At 42.6% G+C, this 17,137-nt stretch overlaps 1 protein-coding gene across 1 annotated transcript; it reads left to right on the forward strand.

The window, feature by feature from the left end:
* Window positions 1-1,277: 1,277 nt before the first annotated feature.
* Window positions 1,278-17,119, forward strand: mfsd14bb (major facilitator superfamily domain containing 14Bb). Its single transcript, XM_083902974.1, has 12 exons — window positions 1,278-1,707; window positions 3,633-3,725; window positions 5,044-5,106; window positions 8,146-8,273; window positions 10,932-11,046; window positions 11,801-12,019; window positions 12,170-12,283; window positions 12,359-12,430; window positions 12,602-12,714; window positions 12,862-12,959; window positions 14,063-14,205; window positions 14,906-17,119. Exons 1-12 carry the CDS (start codon window positions 1,651-1,653, stop codon window positions 15,140-15,142), a joined length of 1,452 nt encoding a protein of 483 aa, XP_083759100.1. The 5' UTR covers window positions 1,278-1,650; the 3' UTR covers window positions 15,143-17,119.
* Window positions 17,120-17,137: the final 18 nt, after the last annotated feature.

The raw sequence follows: 17,137 nt of genomic DNA on the forward strand, positions 1-17,137 counted from the left end.
ATGCAGAAATACAAATAATATGTCCATGGCTGTCTGAGACACTCAGAGACAGAGAGACAAAATAGCACACAGACACAGACACACAGACACACACTGACTGACTGACACACACACACACACACACACACACACACACACACACACACACACACACACACACCAGTGTCCTCAGGTGAGTTTCTGGTTGTTGTTCAGGTGAGTGATGATGATGATGATGAGCAGCCAGAGGTCAAAGCTCTTAACCTCGTCACTCCACGATCACCTGTCCCTCTGCCTACTCTCGTCCAGGTAAGACGTCTCAGTCCGCAGACAGCGGCCATATTGCGCCGGTATTCACAATCCCGCATCACTGCGAAAAGGCGCAAACGAACAAAGAGAACAGGGAGCTGTGTGACTGGCGCACAGCCACTGTTTCAATGCGCTAACGCGTATACGCGCACAAATGCTCCGGTAAACGGATCGCTCGACGGCGGCAGAGTCCGCAGTTACTTACCGATAAATCAATCAGCGTCGCTGCACAATCCTGATCAACCGCCGAGTCTCCAAATTGATCCGTTCTGCCTTCTTTTGGTTTACCGCTGCGTCAAGATAACCGTGCCAAGACGGAGGGCGACCGGAAACCAAGCGGCGCGGCCTTCAAAGTATGAAAAGACACGGAAAAGACAGAAATAGTCAGCGGCGAAGCATACATCTCAAATGATTCATTCCAACATATAAAGATGCACGCATTTCTTTAAAAAAAAAAAACCAAAATTGAAACTAAATCAAATCATTGTTGAACAGGTTTTCATACAATAAGACCATACTATCCATTTTGTTTTGTAAAGTGCCATTACAAAAGTAAGACGAATCTAAAAATGACATGTACTGTTTAATAAAAATAACTAATGTTAATAATGTAACTCATGTTTAGGTAGAAATCAGGTTTGGGTTTTATTTTTAAAAACGTTGGCCGGATGTGTGACGTGTTACAGTGTATTTTTTTACGCTGCTTGTTGCAGAAAATTCTTGCACCGCCGAGTCCCGCCTTTCTTGCTCTTGCTGTATCGTCATCCAGCGGATGTCGGCCGCAATGTTTGCCTATGTGCCTTCCTGCCAAATACTGAGCCTTTCGGTTGATCATATTCTTGTCCAGCGGCGACGACGCGATCTTTTACTGTCTCGAGCGATGCTAAATAAAAGACTCGTCGCGTTGTAGTTCACACGGCGGCAGGTGGCGCAATTCATACACAAAGAGAAGGAATGAGCGCAAACGTATGTGCTGATCCAGTCAGATGTTGTCGTTGCCACAGAGCGCCTAGGGAACGTGCACTCGATTTATCCACAGAGGCGTTATATCAGAGCGGTGTTTACCATTTTAAGGTTATTTGGTCTACGCGAGGCGACAGTGCCGCTCACTCGGGAGATTCAGATGACTAAACTGAAATGTCCGCCTTGAATTACAATCAGAGCAGAGGAATTTAGGAGAAAACGAGAGCCGAGAGTCCGCCGCTTTTAACCTCTGTGGTTAACTTAACACAGGTCCATGGTAGCGCAACAGAGACGTAGCTTTAATCCACACGGCGGGACACCCTGGAACAGACGGAGAAACAGCAGGAGGATGCCGGACAACGCGGCTTCGATGTGAGAATCGTTGCGGCAATATGTGAGATGGACCGGGAGAAAACAGCGACCGAGGCCAACGACACCATGTTGGTCCGGGGCTCGGTGAGTGGAGCGATCGCTGGCCCGGGTTAGCGATATATGGCCCGGGTTAGCGCCGACGACTTAAAACGCCTGTTTATAATATAGAGAACATAATCAGCAGCTGCTGGATTGAGGCGTAAAACCGCGGTTTAACGTCGTTAACCTAAGCTAGCAGCTCATTTAGGCAGTTAGCCTTCCTGTGATGTCATTGTGAAGTCAAACTAGCGAAGTCGCTCTGTCGTCATCCACTTAGTTAAAGTTAACCACAGGTTAACGTTTAAAGGTTAAATAGTCGGTCACTTTTGTGCGTCAGTTGTTTGTCCTGTGTAAATCTATGGTACTGACATTTCCTGGAGGCAAGTTGTACCTCAGAATAGACGTACATCATTACAAGTTATACAAGTTGTCAGCCACGCTTCCGTCAGTCTCCTCCAGAGCAGCTGTGGCTACATGTAGCTTACCACCACCAGTGAGAATGTGTTAAATAACAATGGCAAATTTGTAAAGCGATTTGGGTGTTTAGAAAAGCGCCCTAGAAATGTAATGAATAATATTAATAATAATACCTCAGTGTAGATGTACTTTATTACAATTTATACCTCAGTGTAGATGTACATCATTACAAGTTATACCTCAGTGTAGATGTAATTCCTTACACGTTATACCTCAGTGTAGAAGTATATCATAACAAGTTATACCTCAGTGTAGATGTACTACATTATACGTTATACCTCAGTGTAGAAGTAATTCAGTACACATTTCTAAGCAGGCTCTCCATATCCAATGCAGACTTGATCATTTATCTAAACACAGTTTTATCCCCACATCCCAATAATGATATTAATGACGAGGATCGAGTACAGTCGCGGTGAAGTACATGGGATCCGAGTAGATCTCCGTTAAACGTTGTGACAGACTCTTAAGCGCAGAGTGCACTTTTCATTTTTTTCACTCCATGGTCTCAATCTTTGTGTAGAAGAGCCCCTTAATTGCCCGGAATAAGATGCATCAGATGAGCTGATCTCTTTAGTTAAAGCGGACCTAGACTGGAAGTTCCAATTAACACAGTTTTTTAGTGTGTAGCTGCGTCATTACCTTGTTTACGAAGCCCTGAAGCTTCAAAACAAACAGTTCAGCCATTGCTGAGAACCCTGTGTTTTATTGTAATCTCAGGCTCAGCGAGATCTCCCTTCTGGTTATGTTAAGAGCAGTTCTCCTGAACAGCAGATCTTCCTGCTCTGGGCACATCCGGTTGCGTACATTGAAGAATAATGTCCGTTGTAGAGGTGTTTCACGAGCGACAGTGCCTTCCGACTCTGGGTCGGACTCCAGGGTCAGTCATAAAAGGGACTGTGGCGGGGAGTCGTGACAAAACTATTTTTAAACATTGTTAAAACAATGTTTTGATAATGACTAGCAGTGCATCCACCATTCCAGAGGGGAGAGAGTGGGTGTGCTGATATGTCACTTTTGGGTATTGGCCAATCACAAGGCAGTTGTGAAGGCTCTACGCCGGCCAATCACAACACACTCTATCTTCTCAGCGAGATTACAGAGCTTCAATAAGGGCAGATTTCAATCGGCTAATTTACAGCAACTAGGAGGTTTTTGACCTTAAAAACAAGTTAATGTATGTAAGTAGATCTCCTTAACTAACATATATGTGCAACAGGACCACTCTATGTGAGCTTTAACTGCTCAAAGAGAGAGAATGTTCTCTGGTCTGAAATGAATGTCATGGGGAGTTCATCATTTATGGAGCCCTGCTAGGGTCCGGTGTGGGAAAAAAAAAATTGTTTGTAAACCGTTCCCTCAGTTTGGTAAACTGAAAAAATTTCCATATTTTCCATTTCCCCGTTTGATGGATAGACTGATGTAACAAGGGATAGAACATGGCATTATTCATCCCACAGTTGAATTGTTATTGTTCCCTCTTCTCATCTCAGCCTGGCCGAGGCCGAGCCAAAGTCACCCATGCTGTGGTGGTGATTTTCCTGGAGTTCTTTGCTTGGGGACTGCTGACTACACCCATGCTCACTGTAAGTAAACACACTGTAGATATACTGTACATCAGTTACGGCTGGGCGCTATATCGAAAATTTATCGGTATCGAAATTTAGGACGATAATCGACGTCATTTTGCCCATGTCGATATAGTCGATAATTTAAAAAAAAAGGGAAAATAGTAGTAATGTGTGTATGTAGGCAGGCTACCGGTATGTTCGTGTCCCTTTAAGACGCTCGGCTGTGTACAGCGTGTGTAGTCACGTGACTCCACACCCTCCGTAGGAAAGCGACGGTGAGGGAAGAGGAAGCGGCGGGTACGGTAGCAGTTTTGCCAACTTGCAGACTTCGTAGCTAAATCTGGTGACTTTCCGACTCCTCCTAGCGACTTTTTTTTGGTCAATAGAGACTCGTGACAAATCTTCCGACTTATGGTGTTATTTGAGACTTTTGTGGTGTTTGGAAACTCTCGTGTGAAAGCACGTATCCATCTCAACAAGCAGTGGGAGCTGCCCGAGCCCGATTTAAACCTGACAATTTTTTAATAAGTGAGCCGTAAATGTACACGTACGTCCACCCCACAGCAGGAGCTTGTTGTACCTTCTGCCACGGTCTAATTTACAACAATAACAGCCACTGAGATCCGCATATGTTGCTATGACGATGCGCTTCCTGGTTTTTATATGATGCGGCTGCAGGTTTTTACACCTTCACACAATACGACGTGCTATAACATACCACACGAACACGACGAGGGAGAAAAAACACAAATGCTTGATCAACGGCTCAGTCCCTATAAACAGAGCAGAGCATGGTGTAAATGTTTCACCAGTCTCACACAAAATAAATCACTGCATTTCACATATACACATGGTCAATTATGCAAATGAGGCGATGACGTCATCTAGTGTCTTCGAACTTATCGTTCATTTATTGTTATCGAGGTGAGCTGCTCAATATATCGTTATATTGATTTGAGGCCGTATCGCCCAGCCCTAACATCAGTGCACATTGTTTCTTAAAGGGATGGCCCTAGAACACATTTTTTTTCTTGTTTGTTTACCTTTTGCTGTAACCAGCCATTCCAAAAGCATACTTTTCTAACTGTAAAACAAGTAGCAAACATTTTTACAGTCTTGTGGAATTTGTGGTTTTTGCATTGTAGTAGATTTAACTTTTTTTCTTTTTCTAAGATCAGATCTAGTGATGTCGACCAATACTGAATGTCATATTGGCTCATTCCTTGTTTTGAACAGTAAAAGATATGCTATGGTGTCGGCTTTCAAGTGAATTTCCTCGGGTCACCTGGTGATTGAGCAAAATGATTAACCTCAGTGACACGTTGTGTTTCAGGTTCTTCATGAGACATTTCCTCAGCACACCTTCCTGATGAACGGCCTGGTTCAGGGAGTGAAGGTGAGAACTCAGTCACAGCAATCACACAAAAACTTTCACATCTCGTCTGAATTGATTTCAACAGCGTAGGACAGCTCCGAATTAAGGTATTAGAACATTTTAAGATCCAATCTCTCAGACCCCACATGTCCACACTTGTAGGCCTTGGTCATACTTTCCATGTCCGTGTATCTGCAGAGGTTTACTATGGTCCTTGAGGCATAAATGTCATCATGAACGGATTAATGCAAACACCTCCACACTTCATGACCCCACTGAAACATACAGTGAGTTGCATAAATATCCGCATCTCTTCAAAGTTTTGACATTTTGCCGTGCTGGGACCACAAACATAAATATATTTAATTGAAATTTCATGTGAAAGACACACACTTAGGAACACACAATCGTGAAGTGAACTGAACTTTATACGTGATTTTGAACTTTTTTTTATGAATAAAAAACTGAAAAGTGGGGTGTGCAAAAATATCTACCCCCTTTCCTCTCTGTGCAACCAATTGCCTTGAGAAGTTGCCTGATGATTTCTGAATGATCACATGTTGTCCTAATGACTAAATAGATTCCACCTGTGTGTAATCTAATCTCAGTTCAAATACAGCTGCTCTGTGATGGTCTCAGAGGTCTGTGTAGAGAATATTGGGGAGCAGACAGCATCATGAAGTCCAAGGAACACACCAGACAGGTCCGGGATAAGGTTGTGGAGAAGTATAACCGTGGGTTAGGCTATAAGAAGATTTCCAAAGCTTTGAACATCTCTCGGAGTACTGTTAAATACACTATCCAGAAATGGAAAGAGTATGGCATCTCTGCAAACCTACCAAGACACGGCCGTCCTCCTAAACTTACTGGCAAAACAAGGAGAGGACTGATCAGACCAAAATTTAGCTTTTTGGCCAAAATGCAAAACGTTTGGCGTAAAAGAAACACTGCACATCATCCTGAAAACACCATCCCCACTGTTAGCATGGTGGTGGTAGCATCATGCTCTGGGGGTGCTTCTCTTCAGCAGGGACAGGGAAGCTGGTTAAAGTTGATGGGAAGATGGATGGAGCCAAATACAGGGCAATCTTGGATGAAAACTTGTTGGAGTCCGCAAAAGACTTGAAACTGGGGTGGATGTTCACCTTCCAGCAAGACAATGACCCTAAACATAAAGCCAGGGCAACAATGGAATGGTTGAAAACAAAAAATATCCATGTGTTAGAATGGCCAAGTCAAAGCCCAGACCTAAATCCAATTGAGAATCTGTGGAAAGAACTGAAAACCGCAGATTACAATCGCTCACCATCTAATCTAACTGATCTTGAGCTGTTTTGCAAAAAAGAATGGGCAAAACTTCCAGTCTCAAGATGTGCAAGGCTGGTAGAGACATATCCCAACGGACTTGCAGCTGTAATTGCAGCAAAGGGCGGTTCAAGGTATTGATTTGGAGGTAGATAGTTTTGCACACCCCAATTTTCAGTTTTGTATTTATGAAATAAGTTCAAAAGCATGAATACATTTCACTTCATGATTGTGTGTCCCTTAAGGCCACATTATACTTCTCCGACTGCGTATGCGTTATCCGTCTGCGTCACCACGGAGGCGCCTCGAGCATTTATACTTCTGCGTCGTGGTGACGGACACTCGCTGCAATTTCCCGCCCGATCAGTAGGGGTCGCTGCGCAAGGTTGTTGTGCTTCTGGCTACAGTGAGCAATGGCCTCCGAGAAAGAAAGAGAGAGAAAGACTGTTGTTGTTGAAAAAGTGGCCGTTTCTCACTTTTCTGTGTCACGGAACGCAGTTTTAAGATAATTTGAGGCGAGAAATTGGCCATTTAGAGTCTAAACATGTGCTGTGTGTGTTAAGATATGACGTATTTATAGTTCGGCAGCGGCGTTATCGGCGGGGATCAGCTCCGCCTCTGTCAGGACGCCCGGAGCGCACTGAGAGCCGGCACAGAGCAGCTTAGCTCAGCCTGTCCTGAGGACCAATCGCAGCTCTTGCCGTCTCCGTAGTCCCTTGACGGAGTGACGGACACTTAAAAAATATTTCGTGCAGACGGACACTACGCAGAGGCTCTTCGACAGTCTCTGCGTCGACGCAGAGTCTCTACGTAGCCTACGCAGAGCACTTTACGCAGAAGTATAAATTGGGCTTTGGTGTGTGTCTTTCACATAAAATTTCAATAGAATTTCTGGTCCTAGCATGGCAAAATGTGGAAAAGTTGAAGGGGTGCGGAGATTTATGCAACCCACTGTATTGTGCATGGTCCCTGTTTACATAACACTTTTCAGTCCAGTTGGTGGCACACTCTTGTTTTGGTCAAAAGAGACAATGAAGAAGATGGTAACCATGGGCACTTGCTGGAGGTTATGCACAGAGGTCCGCTGTGCCTGCACACCTTGGTACAATTTGGTGCTCTAACAATACAAAGACATAGAAATGAGAGAAAATCCTAGCAAGGATTCCACCATGGAACGGTTTGTTAATTCAAGTTCACATGCATGGAATGATGGAGAGCTGCAGACCACTGCTACCAACTACTTTCAGTGGAAAGCAGCTAGATGTCACCAGAACACATCATACATCATTTGCATGTGTGACATCATCACCGTGTATTTACATATTGCTTTGTTGGAAGGTATCTTTTGGCTATATTTACATAGCAGCACAATGTCTTTGTTATTTTTCTTTCCTGCGAAAGAATGAGCATTGAAGATCAACAATGAGTGAGTGAGTTGTTTACTCAAATGAATTGTCCAAGCACCAAAAGTAAAAACTTTCTGCGCCACCTTTTCCTTCTTGGCCTAGTCACGAAAATCACATTGTCTGCTTCAATGCCTTGAGTTTAAATGTTTGAACTAAAGCAAAACTTCAGTCAGATGTCACAAAACCTGGATCACCAGGAAATCTATCAATATCCACTGGTGAGGTTCAATGTCGCAGATGAATATACCTCTCCTCATCCTTCCCTTCTCAATGTGTTGGAGAACCAATATAGCCTTCCATTATCATCAAAACTTAAAAAAAAACTGTCTTAATTGTCTGTCTTCCACAGGGCTTTTTGTCGTTCCTGTCAGCTCCTCTGATTGGTGCTCTGTCAGACATCTGGGGCCGAAAGTCCTTTCTGCTTATGACAGTGTTTTTCACCTGTGCGCCCATTCCCTTCATGAGGATCAGCCCCTGGTGAGATGATAATTTTCTGTCTTTGTCTTGAAGAAAAATGTTTTGAATCTTTTCAGTTAAGTCAGTGTGAGTTGGCATTAGGGCTGTAACACTTTTGATCATTGTTTCTTTATTTACAGTACTGCTAGAGTTAGTATACAACAAGTAGGAGTGGGGAATAACACTGACAACAGGGGCAAGCTCCCACACCTTCCAGCTAAAATGTAATAATGTTACATCAGATAGTCGAGACAAACAGCCCAACTTAATTTCTCATAGTATTTGCCTAAAACACATGTCAACTTGATGGGGATCAAATGGGGCTCTCTTTTGAGTTAAAATTTTACTCAAGGATGAGAACATGCGGTTAGAGCACAAAGATTTGAGATTATGAGCCAGCGAAGTGGTCACTTGGTGCACAGCTGCAGAGAAAGGAGTCTCCTTTATGTAGGCTTGCATTCTCCAACGTGCTGGCACTGCTGCGGCTGCTTTTGCCAAGGTCGCTTGATTTATAATGTTTTTACAGTTTGTCATGGTGGCCTTGTCATTCATCTATGCTGTGCTTTCCCCTCTATCTCTTCAACTGTTGCTGTCTTTGGAGATTTACCAAAACTGTTTTGATGTCTATAAAAATAAAACAGACAGTGTGGAGCTTTTGTATGTGCACATAATTTTTTTGCAATCGTCCTTGCCACATAGGGAAAAATGATGTAATGAGGCTTTTTGGTGGCTGTAACTGATGGATAAGCAATGGGGATTCAGATTCAGAAAACGTTATTTATGCCCATGGAGCAATGGCGGGACACAAAATATAAATCGAGATGGAGTGCAGTGGAACAATATATAATACTCTACTGCAAATATACATTGTGGGTTCTATATAAGTGCACAAATGAAATGATAAGGGAAGGGAAGTAAAAAAAAAAAAAAAAAAGATTGCACCTGAGAAATACTTTACATGTGTTCAGAGAGTTCAAAAGGAGACCAGCCTAGGGAGCAAAGGTCTCCTCTGGGCCCTGCAGCCTGCGACCAGAAGGCAGCCTCTTAACGCAGGTGAAAGAGCGTGGTAGGGGTCTTTAAGGATCCAGGCAGCCATGCCGCAAACCTGCTGCTTATAACTGTGGTCAGGGAGAGAGTCAGAAGTCCAATGATGCTGGAACACACCATGACTATGTATGACCTCCTGCAGGGTGATGGAGTGGAACCAGAAGACTATGGAGAGTGATATCACAGATTCAATGCAGGTTAAACCAGCATGAGCACTAGCTTTACTTTGGTAGAAAAGCGTTTGTGTGGCAGTCTTTTAGATCTTCAAACTTCAACCTGAGGCCACAAATGTGTTCAACCAAAATCCGGCGACAGCTTCAGTCCCCTGAGGCTCAAACTGAGATTTACTTCAGTATTGTCTAGTCCAGCAACGTTGTCATATCACAGAAAACTGAAAACTGTGACTTGAAATTAAGTTTTGGTTGTGTGTCTGTTGATGCCACATGACTCAATCACATCTCAGTGGAGCTGGGTTAGGGTGAGAGCAGGGGTCTCAAACTGGCGGCCTGGGGGGCCACATGCAGCCCCCCAATTGATTACATGCGGCCCCTCACTTAATATCATGTTATAATGAAAACATGGACCACGACCTCATCGTCTTTTAAACACAGTGGCTAGCTGAGGCACAGCTGCCAGTGAGGTGATAGAACATAATATATGTCTGCTAGCAATGTTTATTTTAACAATAATAAGACATTTGGTCATAATTATCCCATTATTAAATGTATCATATACAACATTCCATTATATATACGTAAATACACTTGTTACGGCCGGAGCCACGAATGGCAGTGGCTGAAACGGCTCCTGGTACGAATTTTAATTACAGTTGTCTGCACTATTATTGATGTAATTTAAAACAAATATCTGTTGTTGTTTTTTTCCCACTTTTTGTTCTCTAGGTTGGCCCCCTCTTGACCACAATAGATACGCATTGGCCCCCAGGTCATTTGAGTTTGAGACCCCTGGGTTAGAGTGTCTGGTTTGTGTGCAAAAGTAGGAAAGCTAAAATAAGAAGAAGAAGAAGTATTAGACGGCTAGCTTTCCTGAAGGCATCAAACATAGAAGGACAATCTTGTTTGTGTCTGAGAGAAATGGTATGTGTAGTCTTTGTCGAAGGTTCATGGTACAGATGCTGAACATCCTTTTGTTTCTGGGTTACAGAGAGACGATGTGTGCAATCTAGATCACAGTTCAGGAAATCTTTTTCACTCCTCGGAATAAAAATAAGATTTAACTTTCGTGTCGTCTCAGATTAGCACTTAAAGTTTCTCTGTTTGATGGTCTTATACTTGATCAGCTCATATCACATGGTTTGTAGCTGAGATCAGTCACATTATGGTGCACTGCTTACGTAACACAAGTGTAAACTGAGACACTGCAGGAACTGATCAAGTATTTTTTACTTAAATCAGTGCTGAATAAAATTCCTATTACATTCACTGGTGAAGCAGACATGTTCTCATGTTGTTCAGCTGTCTTTCCATTCCTCTGTAAATTTAAATGATAGTGTTTTGAAGCTGAATATTTTTTTAAATAAGGAATCTAAAATAAGAGTATTGTGTTAACATCAACATGTCTTGAAATAAAGTTTATCAAATGTAAAGAAGTTGTCTTTTTTTCTGCCTGTAGGTGGTATTTTGCCCTCATCTCAGTCTCCGGGATTTTTTCCGTGACCTTTTCCGTGATCTTTGCCTATGTGGCCGACATCACAGAGGAACAAGAGAGGAGCACAGCCTACGGCCTGGTGAGTGGAGTCTGACAACAGAGTGTTGAAGAGTCGAAGTGATCAGCACTGCAGACCACAGAGTGGCAGGAAATACACACACTTACTGACTCACTGAGCTTTCTCATCGTAGCCGTGTCGCTTCTCATGTGGCTGACGTTTGCCGTTTTTGAAGCGGAGAACATCCCAGTCCTTTTTTTTGTTTGTTTGGGTTTTTTGGAAAACTTTATTAAAGCAACACGAGAACAAGTTCGGTAGAGCACGGATAATTATAAACCTAACGCAAATTCAAAAATTTTACATCACATATGTGTAAGTATAGCAGATTTTTTTTTTGCAGATGTTTTGCTTGATAAGATCTTAAATCAACAGTCTGTGATTCAGGACTGTACTGTAGAGGGCAGTGTTTAGCCTCTTGGGGTACAGCCTGATGTATTTTAATAGGAGAAGAAGAAGAAGGGAAACCCGACCTGTCTCATTTAACTTTCCTCTCCTCCCTTGGCTGCACACTTCACAGGATCCAGACCCAGAGACACAGCTACTGTTTCTTGTCATTGTAAACATCTGCAGTTAATCATGGTTGAGGTTCAAAGATCAATGGAGATCATGTCACAGGTTTTTAAGTTCAAGAAAAGTGTCTGGTCCTGCTTCATTGTTCAGGGTTCTTCATGCTCTAGCAGCTAAAATAGAAATAGTCAGTCTATCGCTTCATTCACACATCTTCTCTCTCTCTCTCTCTCTCTCTCTCTCTCTCTGTGGTTCTACGTTTCAACAGGTCTCTGCGACCTTCGCAGCCAGTCTGGTGACGAGTCCTGCCATCGGGGCCTACCTGTCAGCCCAGTATGGGGACAGCCTAGTGGTCCTGGTTGCCACAGTGATTGCAGTGGCAGACATTGCCTTTGTGTTCTTTGTCGTCCCCGAGTCGTTGCCGGACAAGATGAGGCTGACATCCTGGGGCTTCCCCATCTCCTGGGAACAAGCTGACCCTTTTGCTGTGAGTTCAGAGTTCACTGTACAGTCCTTTGTAGAATTGTGTGTACCACATGTCAGCTGAGTGGTTGATTGATTGATTGATTGATTGATTTATTGGTAGTCATATTAATAAGTTGAAGAACTCACAAGTATATGTGTGTTGTGTGTTCAGTCTCTGCGTCGTGTGGGCAAAGACACCGCAGTGCTGCTCATTTGTGTGACAGTGTTCCTGTCCTACTTGCCTGAGGCTGGACAGTACTCCAGCTTCTTCCTCTACCTGAGACAGGTGAGACAAACACACACACGCTCTGCATGTTATTCGAATGCCCAGTTTCTTCTCACACTCATGTTTCTGCCTCAGGTGATCGAGTTTTCTCCTGCAGCCATTGCTGCCTTCATCGCCATGGTGGGAATCCTCTCCATAGTTGCTCAGGTACTGATGTCACTCAGAAGGTCTTGTGATGATGGGTGTTGGGTGTTAACGGGATGAAGATAATGTTGTGGCTGTGTACATCATGTCCAATAATCTGACTCTGTGTGTGTGTGTGCGTGTGTTTGCACGTGTGTGTGTGTGATTGTGTGTGCACGTGTGCGTGCGTGCCAGACTCTCCTCCTTAGTGTTTTAATGAGGACCATTGGTAATAAGAACACAGTTCTTCTGGGTCTGGGCTTTCAGCTCTTCCAGCTGGCCTGGTACGGCTTTGGCTCTGAGCCCTGGTGAGTCCACACCTGTGATGGCACTGATTTAAACTGGTTGTTAAAGATATTTTACAGCAAATTGATTAATAAAGAAGCTATTGATTATGCTTCATCAATCCAGCCTCAGTTAGCTCAGGTCATTCTTCCAATTGTCTTCTGTTTCAGGATGATGTGGGCAGCAGGAACAGTAGCAGCCATGTCCTCAATCACCTTCCCAGCAGTCTCTGCTCTGGTGTCGCACAGCGCATCATCTGACCAACAAGGTGAGTCTGTCTGTATGTCTGTGTGTACATTCATACGTCTGCAGGTTTTCCCCAAATGCATTATAAGCCTGGCGGGCTGCCAGGCTTTACTTGCCCCCCCCCGCCAAGTGAAGCGTTGCTTGTTTATTTATTAATTTTTTTTATATATATATATACACCATGGATTTTTCTAAACCAGAGAGCAAGGGTGCTGTGCCCCCCCAAATCAAAATTATGAAATACGTCACGATTATGGTAATATTGTTCTTGTCAATAAAGATATTATATTTAGGGATGCACCAAAACTTCGGCAGCCGAAAATTCACCCCCAAAAGAACGGTTCCAACAAGATGCGAGTACGTTGTGGAACACCTATTAAATGGTGGAAATTCTCTCTGCGCAAAAGTGAAACTTGCGATACGGTGCAGATTATGAACCCCCCGTGACATTCACTTCACACCAGAGAACAGCCTCTCTCTTTGGGCAGTTAACTAAAGAGATCAGCTCATCTGATGCATCTGTTATTCCCTTAATTGCAGCACTAAAGAGTCTTCTACACAAAGATTGAGACCACAGAGTTAAAAGTCTGTTACCACGTTTTACTAAGATCTACTCGGATCCCCTGTACTTCATCACGACTGTACTCGATCCTCGTCATAAATATCATTATTTGGATGTAGGGATAAAACTGCGTGTAGAGAACTGGTCCAGTCTGTGTTGGATACGGAGAGCCCGCTTGGAGACGGAGAAACGCACGGTGCAGGGGCCGTCTGTCCGCACCAGATTAGGGGGCGCTACCAATCAATATTAATTTTTATTAATATTGATTAATTTTACTTTTAAATGTGACCAGCATTGCATGGCTTGTTTGAAGATTGGTTCAAACAAGCTAGTTGTTGTGTAAGTATTGTTAATAAATGTCTTACAATAACACTTAATAGTCATAATTTCAAATTTCCAGTCAACTTTTTAAAAGAAAATTTGCCGGGCTCAGCAGGTTTTTTGGGGGAAACCTGGCGTCCGTCTGTCTGTGTGTACATCTATCTGTATGTCTGAAGGAAAGCTGAGTGGAGGGAAGACGAAAAACACACATTGTTGTAACTTCATTTTCTGTGTGTTTTCAGGTGTGGCTCAGGGGATGATCACTGGTATCCGAGGTCTCTGTAATGGTCTTGGTCCAGCTCTGTACGGCTTCATATTCTTCCTCTTCAATGTGGAACTGAACGATATTGAGCCAGTAGCAGGACGACCTACACCCAATGTAGAGGTACACACACGCGCATATGTCCCTTCTGCTCAGTTGTATTTATGTTGTGCCATGTGCCCATGGTTTTGAATTGAACCAATTATTTTTCACACACTAGCAGTGAACACACACACACTCGATAGCGTGCATGTGTGTGTGAGGAGACTTTGTTCAGGTTCACCCCAGCCCTTGACCCCCACTGGATGTTTTGAAAGCAGAGGCTTGCCCAAAATTATTAAAGCTGCAGTACGCAGGACCTCTGTAAAAACAGTTATTAAAGACTCACTCACGCATATGTCACACATGACCCAAAGCTCTATATTTACATGGGTTTTCTTGCGTTCAGGGTTAAGTTTGTGTTGAATTTCTCTGTGATCTGAAGTCAATGCTTCACATTTATGCCAAGAGGAGGAGCAGACATGTTCAATGAGGTTATTACAGATAATTATTTATTGTTATACAATAACACGTTGATCGATCATCTGTAAACATACGTTTCCCTCATCATTGTGATTCTTACCCTGTAACTAAAAACACTGGAAAACAATTATTATATTAATTATAAATGAATGAGTGTTTGTTCATGTTTAAGCCAAAAAAGCAGTGATTTGTATTTTTTTCAAAACAAGCATACATGTGTACATGCATGGGATGTGACCACACAAATAAATGTACCATTACACGTAGAATAAAGTTTATTTTTACGTATGTGTCTCTGCAGAAGTCAGTCATCCCTGGCCCTCCCTTCCTGTTTGGAGCGTGCGCCGTCCTATTGGCCCTCTTTGTTGCCGTCTTCATTCCAGACCACCGCCACCATCTGGTCGACATCAAGACCTGCTCCTCCCGCAAGTCCAGTGGCACTTCGGCGACCACACATGCACAGAGCACTAGCCCTCTGGCCTTGCCCACCAGTGACACAGAGGACATCGAACCACTCCTACAGGACAGCAGCATGTGACCCAGCCCAGCCAAAGACAGCGCTGTGGCGTGAGCGCCACTCTGCAAGTTCCACCAATTTCAAAATAAACCATCACCTTTTACTTTTTCCCCTTCAGATTCAGACTGTTCACTTAAGAGTCAGGTAATGTCAGGTTCTGTTTTATTTCTCCTCATCACACATGAAGCTTTGTTCCTGTGACACTCACATGTCTTGGCTTTTCACTGTATTTGTTTTTGGTTTCGGGAGTAGAGGAGAAAATGAATTTTCAGTTTGAACGGGTTTTAGCCGCATTCAGATGCAACTGATCACATGTTTGTCCTGAATCAGAAAATCAAGCCTCCAGGCTTTTTGTTTAGATAAAGGCTCTGGATTTACTTGCACTGTCACCTTTCAATTTAGTCACTAAAGTTTGAGATCCACTTATTCAGTCGTTCAGCCTCTGGTCTTCAATCTATAATTTAGACAATTTATAAGTGGGAATGACGTCACAGCCAATGGTGAGGATTGGTGACCAGGTTATTTTGTGGTTAATGTTAGTATAATAACTAAGCTTATTAACAAGTTGTCAATCTAGTCCATTTGATGAACACATGACCTGGTTTTTCATACTGACTCTCTATTTAACACAGACTCCTCCTTCCAGTATTGTCTCATCTGTCAACGTCTCTTCCTCCTCTTCTGTTTAAATGCATTCAAATAAATGCTCTTCTCCCTCTGACCCGCCTGTCACTACAGATGCAACCCAAGTGTTACTGATGTAGGTCACATGGTGTGAATGCTCAGTATGAGTGGAAACATTTTACAATCACTAGGTGATAAAAAACCAAATGGTGCCATGTTAGTTTTTGATGTTTTTTGTTTGTTTGTTTACAAAGTTCAAACATCACATTCCAAAAAAAGAAGAAATGTATTGATGCTCAAGGATGGAAGATCTGTGCTTGGTCATGTTCACTTTTAATTCGGCACAACCTACAGTGTATTTTTTTAGAGCAATCGGCAGAGTTACTTTAGTTACTGAATGTGTCCTCATTGTCTCACTGGAAAGTTACTGTCAAACACTCACTTCTCTCAGCAATACTCCTCATCTCAATCTTAATCCCATCCCTATTGTGTTTTTTTTAAACTGTTAATCTCAGCAGTTTTTCATATGTGTCTGACTGAATATTCAACCAAGGTTCAAACATAACAAACACTTTCATGATGTATTCATACTAGAGTTATTTTTGCTGTCTTCTCGTTCAGGGTGAACACCTGAGAACATTCATTCATTCCAGTTTCCTCTGGACATTAACATGAATCGCACAGATCTGCCACGTTTTGTGTCACACAACTAATGCTTTTTTCTTTGTATTAACTTTATATGCAATATCATCCCATAATAATAATGATGTTGCATTTGGCGTGAGTGCGCCATTAGCATGAATCTATAGGCCTTGAAAAGTTATTGACCTGCTTTTTCCAGGAGTTACTTGATCCAAATGTTGTGAGAGAATATTTTGTCGATCAGCTTCATTTATTGTTCTGATGTGAACTCCAGAAACCTCTCCCAACTTCTTGAGCTTCGAAAAGATGGAGACAACGTGAAGTGAAGCGATGGAGACTGTGATGTACTTGACGTGTTACTGAGGAGGTTCCAAACCTCATGAAGAAAAGAGCTTTTATTTAATCTGATGATGAGAAATTGATTGAACTGATGCAGACACAAACACAAATCTACATGATGCAGAGTATTTGCTGATGCTGCACTTTAATTTCTCTGAACATGTGCCTCTAATCATTCTCATGTTCATATCTGTTTTCTATAGAAACCAAGAGATGTTTGTGTGCATTTGCTTTTATCTTAAGAACATAATGTTGATTAATATCTATTATAATAATGACAATAAAGAGAAATGTATGGAATTTCACGTTATCGGTTAACTTGATTTGTTAAACCAGGCTTTGTTTAAGTAATTCTAAGCTTCGTTTGGCATAAAAACCAAATATATTGCATTTAAAGAAACTCAAAAAGGA

The sequence above is a fragment of the Microchirus variegatus genome, assembly GCF_963457635.1.
Source record: "Microchirus variegatus genome assembly, chromosome: 16".
Classification (NCBI taxonomy): Eukaryota; Metazoa; Chordata; class Actinopteri; order Pleuronectiformes; family Soleidae; genus Microchirus; species Microchirus variegatus.

Bases quoted from the DNA above. Each gene is read 5' to 3' on its own strand.
- mfsd14bb (XM_083902974.1), top strand. From the start codon at position 1,651: ATGGACCGGGAGAAAACAGCGACCGAGGCCAACGACACCATGTTGGTC. The intron at 3,726-5,043 runs GTAAGTAAACAC...GTTGTGTTTCAG, and splicing joins TGACTACACCCATGCTCACT to GTTCTTCATGAGACATTTCC. The intron at 14,206-14,905 runs GTACACACACGC...GTGTCTCTGCAG, and splicing joins GACCTACACCCAATGTAGAG to AAGTCAGTCATCCCTGGCCC.